This window comes from Bombyx mandarina, chromosome 09, assembly GCF_030267445.1.
Source record: "Bombyx mandarina strain Sakado chromosome 09, ASM3026744v2".
Classification (NCBI taxonomy): Eukaryota; Metazoa; Arthropoda; class Insecta; order Lepidoptera; family Bombycidae; genus Bombyx; species Bombyx mandarina.
In genome coordinates, this window is record NC_143216.1 from 13295585 (window position 1) to 13305402 (window position 9818).

At 36.0% G+C, this 9818-nt stretch overlaps 1 protein-coding gene across 1 annotated transcript; it reads right to left on the bottom strand.

Moving 5' to 3' along the window:
- Nucleotides 1-494: 494 nt before the first annotated feature.
- On the bottom strand, nucleotides 495-2471 carry LOC114242122 (rhodanese domain-containing protein CG4456). The gene is made up of 4 exons (XM_028173159.2): nucleotides 2221-2471; nucleotides 1926-2117; nucleotides 1423-1585; nucleotides 495-653 (listed from the first exon to the last, which is right to left on the bottom strand). Exons 1-4 carry the CDS (start codon nucleotides 2327-2329, stop codon nucleotides 602-604), a joined length of 516 nt encoding a protein of 171 aa, XP_028028960.2. The 5' UTR covers nucleotides 2330-2471; the 3' UTR covers nucleotides 495-601.
- Nucleotides 2472-9818: the final 7347 nt, after the last annotated feature.

The following is a 9818-nucleotide window of genomic DNA, read 5'->3' on the forward strand; positions in this document are numbered from 1 at the left end:
TGGCGCACTGAAATAATTATGTCGATTGATGTTATTAGAAACGGAACATAAACACTTCTGCTTGCATAGTTAATACAAATATACACACTATGCAGCTTTTAAACCACTGAGTTTTTCGCCGGAAGTTCTCAGTGGATCGCGATTCTGATCCGGTGGTACATTCAACAAATCATTGTTCTTGCTAAGGCCAGTGTTCGCCTATCTCTCAGATTCAGCCCGTGAGCTCATCTTCCGGTCCGACTATGTAGCTCGTATTCAATTTAGTAACAGATTATCTGAAAATTTTCGGCAAGTTTCTAGGAGGAACTCCTTAGTCATTTCGCCGCAATTAAACAGCACTCACATCTATGCCATGGTGGAGCTATTTTTATCAAGAATATCATTATGTCCAAGAATTTTCTGATAACTGTGTAAACGTATGACAAAAAAGCACATCATTAATGTTTTCGTCTACTCTACTCTCTAATTTTGCAGCTTGACAACATACAATAAAATACATGGGATAACAACTTTATTTATTGATAACAATAATAAATTTGCTGACAAGGGCTATCTTGTCATTTTAAAATAAATGAGATTTTAGCATTCATTTCAAAACAAATCATTTTCCTTTACTCGCCCATTCCGTCCAGCTGCCTTGATAATTCTTTGTACTGAAACATAAAAAATATATTTACAAAGTCGCTCATCATAAACCATAATCCATTTTTTTTCGAACTAATAGCTAATCTTCATCAAAACAAAATCTTAAATTATGTAGAATAATAAGGGGATAGTGAGGATCTAATTATTAAAGAATAAATTAATGAACCAAACTAAATGTTACATGCAGTTATAGATAGTCTCCAGCATATTAAAACCACAAACCAATGTCTAATATATTAATTTACATACAAGGTACATATAATATTAAAACAATTTACAGAATGGACAGCTTGACTTAAATTTATGCGCAAGGGTTTAGCAAAATAGGTACCATAATTTGCTTAAGAACTAACCAAAAACACATAAATGTCTTGGTAAATTAGCTTTGAGACTTTAATTTAGTAATACAACAAGGTTTCATCACCAAACCAACCACAGATAAAATAATCATAAAATTATTATTGTTGAAGACAAACAATTATTCTGATTATTAAGTCGGTTAACCAGTCATCAGATTATTTTGTATCTTATCAACTAGGCCATTATGCTTAAAATGACTTATTTAATATCTATGCAAAATCATATGGTATTAATATTATTGTCCTTTTAGAGGACATGATAAATACAATCTACATGAAATGTATCAAGTAAAGCTGAAAACCAAGGTTACATGGAACATTGTAACATCAATTTTTGCTATGCTGCTCTACAATAACCATAAAATATATTTATTTATTTATATAACTCATTTTAAGTAACTATAAATTGTAAACATACTTTTTAAATCCAAGATTTATAGCACTTTCTTGAGCCTTAGCAGATCTTCTCCCAACCATACAATAAAATATCAGTTCAGTATTTTGATTTGGTTTTGGTCTCTTGTAGGTTTTATTAAATTCTTTATCTGACATTTCACCAAGTACAGTTGATATTGTACCTACTGGAATCGTAAAACAATATAGATTATAGATATAAATGAGCGAAGACAGTTACCTTATTTTCTTGACTGTTTTTTAACAGATTTTCTTACTCTTTTATGTCTGATATTTATTGATCATCTTCAGTGTTAATATCAATACTTTGTTGAGTTTTTTAAAGTGACATTAATAAACTGTAGATAAACTGTATTACATAAAATGAACTAAAATTTTGAGGTATCTCTGAAGAATTTTGATGGATGGGGTCTAGTGATTTTATTGTTATTATTATTATAGGATGTATAATATGCTATCAACATAGAATACTCAAAAGGCACAATACATTGATTACTGATTACTTACAAGGTATATTTATACTATTTGGTATATGTCCATGATCTTTCACTTCATCAGGTTCTCTAACGTCTATCAGTAGAATATTATTATTGGATATCGCTTTAACTACTTCATCATAATCCGCCACCTTAGTCTCGACTTTCGACTCTGAATACAATCTCAAGGATAAAGCGTTCAGCTGTGGGATTGCTTTATATTCTGTGTAAGAGTAATTTATAAATTAATTATAAATCTAATTGACGTATTGTTGGATAATTTAAAAATGAATTATAGAAAAAATCGGACGATAAACGTCGCATACCATTCGATGATAATTGTTTTCGTGCATAGTTCAACTTCAAATAGCCCGCGGAAGTAGTTCGAGACTTTCGTATTAATAACTGTGTTATGCGACGTCCACAGCGAAACATGACGAGTAGTAATACAATTACGTTTAATGAAGTGTATAAATTGAAGTAAGCTTTAATTGTTATGACGTTGATATTAATGAATATACGTAAAGTACGGTACGTCCTAAGAAGTCCCTTGAAGAAACTTTATTAAACGGTCTGACAGCTGACAGCTCTGAGCTCTGACATCTCTGACACTTTAAATCATAGACCTATATAGTAGGGACACGACATATTGTTCTATACGTACAATTGCTTATATAAATAGCACCCATTTTGAAGGCACACACATAAACATATATCTATCTCGTTCTTACTCAGCACTTTAACTCGCAGGAAAACAATATAACAGTATTTCAGTGCGTACATAAAATGAAACATGAATATACGTAAATGTCTCCATCTCCGTCTAATGCATAGACCTATATAGTAGGGACACGACATATTGTTCTATACGTACAATTGCTTATATAAATAGCACCCATTTTGAAGGCACATACATAAACATATATCTATCTCGTTCTTACTCAGCACTTTAACTCGCAGGAAAACAATATAACAGTATTTCAGTGCGTACATAAAATGAAACATGAATATACGTAAATATCTCCGTCTCCGTCTAATGAGGCCGAAAATCCGCCATGTTTAGCGCGCCAAATGTCATTGTCACGTCAGTACGGCCGTCTGTTTTGGGTTGTACATTATTTATTGACTTTGATATCGATTTAATATGATTGATTATATAAAATTTCATAATTTATCATGCTTAAAACATAGAAAAATAATAATTAAAACGTATTTTATAGGATCTCAAGAAAGTCGATGCCCTAAAACTATTATCTATATGTATTTAAATTCATTATAATTGTTCCTTGCTGGATGTCTTATTGTACTCTTCAATGAAACGATTTGGCTCGTATTTACAAGTATATTAAAAGATAAAAACTCTAGAACAAATAATAATGAGGTTGAATATTGTAGTAGATAATGTATGTAATCGTTAAAGATGTATATGCGTTCGCGATCGCTTGATGAAGTGAAGCTCGGTGGTGGGCGAGAATAAAAACTTGTTTGGAGGGGGATTTAGAGATCCTTAACAATAATAATAATAATAATAATGTTTTTATTTCAAGTATCCATGACTCATATAAATTGTTAATAAAACTTAGACCTATGTTAGTAGTTATATTTACATCACAATGAATTACTGTGGTAACATGCCATGGGAGATGGCACCACAGCGACCCATGTATATACAGTCCAGCCTGCTTGCGATCATGCTCAGGATACTGTTGGAGCTGGCCCTCACTCTGTTTACCAGAGATGCACACCTCTTACGCATGGTAGCGTAAAAACAATGTATGTGCGCATCTGCAAACATCCCTGATGCGCTACAAAAGCGGGGCAGCACCACCAGCACCCTAAACGCGTTATTGTATTGAACAGGGAGAGCATTGTACGATCTTTGAGTATATCCAGCCCACAAGCTGCACTGCTCGTTCAATATCTTCATCATCTTTGAGATCAGGGGTCAACACATGGCCGAGATATTTAAATTTATAAACTCTTGTCAATGGCGTTCCGTTGAGTACTACGGGAGGTATTTTATCATGCGTCCCACCCCTGGTCTCAAAGACCATGATCTCCGACTTTTTACAGTTGTACACCAAACCGTGTGATTTGGCGTATCCCTCACACAAAGAAACAAGTTGCCTTAGGCCACAGATAGACGCGCTCAGCAGCACTAATAAAATACCACTTTAAAATATGTCATCAAAACATATTTAGACATTCTGTTTAGATATTTCGGGAAAAAGGCTACCGACAAAATCTCTTCGGAACTATTTAAATAAAATAGTTTTATTCCGCAGTGAGTAAAACACTATTGTAAATTTGTTAAATATTTAATAATTAAGTGATTTTAGAGAGGAAGTCACAAGGAATGACGTTTGTAATTAATGAATAAATGTTCTGTAGGTGTTTTTTTTTTCACGCGGTCCCTTGATAAGTTTAAAATTTGAATCACTCTCAAGCGAAAGTGATTCAAATGGTGCGGCGCACCTTCCTTGGGGTGCGCTGCGGTAGTATGTTACGGACTTTAGAGTCAGCAAAACAATTAAAATAGATTGTAATAGTCTAAGAAAAACACGTACTCAAAATACGATAACATTTAGCATGCTAGAAATGGGCTGATGGCTTTGAACTACGCCATATCTTTATGTTTTGCGACAAACGACAACTTTATAAAATCAGTGTAGCAACTTTTAAAAATCATCATATCGTTTACTTGGCAAATTCGAAGGACGAACTTGTCTTAGATTTCACCCATCTAAATCATATCATATTTGCACATAACAATATACCTACTTACTTCCCATTAAAGTATAAATTCTACAAATAAATAATACTCAACAATATTTAAAATAAAATGAGCCAAGAACGTTTATCGATAAAACCTGATAACATTGAAATCTTTTGTACAGCACTAAAGCCGCCATGTTTTGTGGCCAGATGACGTCACAGTGGCACGAAATTTTGGTTGACGTTTCATTTCCATAGGTTTCCTACTTCATTGGTCTAATGAGGTCGAAAATCCGCCATGTTTAGCGCGCCAAATGTCATTGTCACGTCAGTTCGGCCGTCTGTTTTGGGTTGTACAATATTTATTGACTTTGATATCGATTTAATATGATTGCTTATATAAAATTTCTAATTTTATCATGCTTAAAACATACAAAAATAATAATTAAAACATATTTTATAGGATCTCAAGAAAGTTGATGCCCCAAAACTATTATCTACACTCGCGAGCAAAAGTTTGGAATCACTTACTTGAAATTGATTCCGCGCGATCTTGTGTACTAAATATTTTTTTGATAATCATAAAAATGAGATCATTTTAAAGGTTGAACTCTTAACTTTAAACTGATACCAAATTCATTCAAATCGAGCCAGTAGTTAAGGAGCTATTCCGGATTAAGTGAAGGAGGTAGGAAACAAAGGAAATATGGAAAAATAATGAATGCATAAAACAACAAAAATTAATAAATAAAAAATTTATTTAGCCTTAAAATTAAATGTCAGTACTTTGTGTTCCCTTCCCTTGCCCCAATAACTCCTCGAAGACGATTCTTCATAGACCTGATCAGCTTTTGAATTGATTCTTGTGGGATACCTTCCCACTTCTCAATCAACGCCGATTTCAGCTCATTCAGGCATGAAGGAGCAGAAGTTCTGGAACGAACCCTATTCTTCAGTTCATCCCACACGTGCTGAATAGGATTCAAGTCAGGGCTGAGCGCAGGCCAGTCCAATGTGGCGATATAGACTTCTTCGAAGTATTCAGTTGTTCCACGGGCAGTGTGGCAACGAGCGTTATCGTGCTTAAGGAGGAAGCTATCACCGGCATATCCCGCATAGGGAACGACATGTTCCAGCAGAATATTGGAAATGTACCCGTCCGAAGTTGACCGCCTCCTCGTCCCCCACCAGGCACGAAAACAAGCTCGGTTTTACCGTCGAAGGAAATGCCGGCCCACATCATACAAGAGCCGACCCCATAAGCCACTGTTTCAGCGAAACAGCACTGCGCAAATCGCTCCCCAGGCCGCCTGTAGACCCAACCTCTTCGGTCGCTACCATGCAAACACATCCTGCTCTCGTCGGAGAACAGGATTTGCCTCCATTGCTCAACCTCTCAATTAAGATTGGTACGAGCAAATTGAAGGCGTGCTTGTCGATGAGCTACCGTGAGTTTCGGGCCTGTGACAGGCCTTTTTGGAGTCAGATTCGCTTGCTTGAGTCGTCGACGAACTGTCTACTTGCTAGCTGCTACCCTACGAACATCTCGGAGCTCCTGTTGGACGTCGACACCAGGTTAATGCCGATTTCGGAGAGAGGTTAACACGATAAAACGGTCATTCCTCTCCGATGTGCCCCGGCGCCGTCCAGATCTTGGTCTCGGGATAAAGCTACCAGTCTCTTGAAAGCGCTTGCAAACTTTTGAAACACAGGAATGGCTTATTTGGAGCCGACGAGCGACAATCCGCTGGCTGAGCTCTTCTTGCAATAGGGCTACGATTTGTGTTACTTCTGTAGGTGTTGTCCCAATTGTCGTACAAGGTAAAGGGTCAAAAGTAGCCGAGATATGTACCAGTCAACGTGTGAAAGTCGACTGATAAAGAAAATCCGATAACAGGTGCTTTTATAGGGGTCAGTAGGCCGCAACTCGCGACGTATCAAGCAATTGAAACACGTCTTTTTCGTTATTCCTTCACTTAATCCAAGATAACTTCTTAAATACTGGCTTGATTTTAATGAATTTGGTATCAGTTTAAAGTTAGGAATTCAACCTTTAAAATGATCTCATTTTTATGATTATCAAAAAAATATTTAGTACACAAGATCGCGCGGAATCAATTTCAAGTAAGTGATTCCAAACTTTTGCTCGCGAGTGTATATATATTTAAATTCATTATGGAGCCCTCATCCGAAACATAGATTATACACTTAATATATTTGAATCCGAAATATCGGACACCATTTTTCGGTCGGAATCTATTCATCATGACACTAATCATAAATACCTCTTTAAAATATGTCATCAAAACATATTTAGACATTCTGTTTAGATATTTCGGGAAAAAGGCTACCGACAAAATCTCTTCGGAACTATTTAAATAAAATAGTTTTATTCCGCAGTGAGTAAAATACTATTGTAAATTCGTTAAATATTTATTAATTAAGTGATTTTAGAGAGAAAGTCACAAGGAATGACGTTTGTAATTTCATTAACGAATAAATGTTCTGTAGGTGTTTTTTTTTATCAGGCGGTCCCTTGATAAGTTTAAAATTTGCGTGCGGTGCGGTAGTGCGGTGCACCTTCCTTGAGGTGCGCTGCGGTTGTGTGTTACGGACTTTAGAGTCAGCAAAACAATTAAAATAGATTGTAATAGTCTAAGAAAAACACGTACTCAAAATACGATAACATTCAGCATGCTAGAAATGGGCTGATGGCACTGTACTATGCCATATCTTTATGTTTTGGGGCAAACGACAACTTTATAAAATCAGTGTAGCAAATTTTAAAAATCGTCATATCGTTTACTTGGAAAATTTGAAGCACGAACTCGTCTTAGATTCCACATAATATCTAAATCGAGACACAAAATCTTCACTGCTGCCCGACAACATTTTAGCGTCGGTAACTGCTGGTCAGTGGAAGGAAAAATTGTCATTCTAACACCTGACAAAACTCGTCATAAAATTGAGTGTAAGTCTGAACTGGACGCCTTAACATCCCGATACCCTGCTGCCTGTGGCCATCCATAATTCTCCACGGACCAATGATGACCGCGAGACTGCCAAATCTCAGCCAAAAGTTACCAAATCAAGTCGGCGCCGCGTTTAGGCACATATATCGGCGCTTTTTAAAATGCTTTGCTGGACTTCCACACAGCACATCTTAAAATAAATTAATATGTAGTGTGCAATGGTAGTTTGAAACACTATGGAGGTATCTACTTTATTACGTGCAAGTTTTATTAAAAATAAAAATAAGAATTGTCATACATGCATGTGTTTTAAATTGTCGGTAGTCGGTGATAATAATATGTTTCACGTATTCAAATTTTTTTTTTATATGCTTATATTTATATTGTAATTATATAGTTACTGTTTGGTTGGTTTATGTATCACGGATCAAATACTAGTTAATGTCGAGAGAAATTGTTTTCTGAATAATATGTTTACATTATTTGACATCGACTTGACATTGACATTTTGCTTTCAACTAAACTGTCTTTTGCGTTTTGTTCTTGCTGTTAGTTGACAAAACATACTTTGTGATTTGCGTTTTATTCGTGTTCTTTGCCAAAAAATCTGTGTGGTGCTGTGTGGTCATAAAACTTTTTTTTTTTTTTTTAAAACATGTTCTTTTACTATGTACTTTATAATTTATGTACCTTTTTTTTTTTAAATGCTAATTTCTTTTGTGTCTAGCAAGCATATAATTTAAGTTGTCTTTAATTTTTCTCTGTTCAATCTCTGCCACTAAACCAGCGAGTTGGTAAGGTAATCCACTGGGTAATTGATTAATTTGTTTTTTTTTTATATTTATTTAAGTTCCACTTTGGATCTTCTGCATATACACATACACGTCTTAATTGTGCACGTCTGAAATCTATTAACATATCAATGTATGAAACTGATGATTTACTTGATCTCAATGATAGTTTCTTTTCGTGTACCTCTTCATCTGATAGTTTTGTCAGTGTGAATAGTAGCTCTTCCACAGTTCTGACCCTACATGATCGGATCGCCCAATGTTTTTCTACTTATTCCAATAATCTTAATATAGCCCACATTAATGCTCAAAGTGTTCCTAGTCATTATACTGACCTTCTGTCCTCATTTAGCAACTCTCCGCTTGACGTCATACTTATTACTGAATCTTTTTTAAAACCCTCTCTTCCTTCTTCATTTTTTTCACTCCCTGGATTCGTACTGATCAGAAATGACCGAACCGAGAAGGGGGGGCGGTGGCGTGGCTATCTACCTGCGTGCTGAAATTCCATTTAAGGTTATAAATGCGTCACCCTCTCCTTATTCCGAATCCGCTGAATTTCTTTTTCTTGAGATCTCCATATTTCACTCTAAACTCCTACTTGGTGTTTTCTATAGCCCTAACCTCAATATTGATTATTTCAATTCTCTTGATTCTGTCTTGCTCGAACTCTGCTCAAATTACAATCATGTAATCATTATGAGAGACTTCAACACTTGCCTCATCAAAAACAACTACCGATCTCGTCAACTTCTATCTTTACTGTCTTCTTTTAACCTTCAGGTCTTACCATCTTCTGCTACTCATTTTTCTCCTAATTGTACTCCTTCTTTACTTGATCTCATCTCTATCTTCTCCTGATAATGTTATCACTCATGGTCAACTCTCCGCTTCCTTTTCTTATCATGACTTGATTTATCTCTCCTATCGTGTTCGACCCCCTAAACGTAATTCACAATTTCTCCTACTTCGCAATTACAAGGGTATTGATCTGGGAGCGTTGCGACGGGATGTAAATAATACCGACTGGTCGTGTATTCTTGAACACCATAACATTAACGACATGGTCAATTCTTTTAATTATAAGGTAATCAGTTTGTTTGATCAGCATGCCCCCGTCCGTCGAGTTCGAATTAAACATAAACCTGCACCGTGGTTAACGCCGGATATTAAAACTCTGATGGCTCGCAGGGACAAAGCCAAAAGAAGATACAAACGTTGCCCCACTGAACACAGCCTGGCCATGTACAAAGCACTGCGCAACCGGTGCAACCGTTTGTGCAGAGATGCTAAAAGACTTTACTTTCACAAATCACTTGAAAATCGCAGCCCTGCTCATACTTGGAGATTCCTTAAATCTGTCGGCATTGGCAAAACTCCCGTCTCTTCTGTCAAGGATACTGACTTGTGCGCCCTCAATAAGCATTTTTCTCTCCCTCCTGTGTC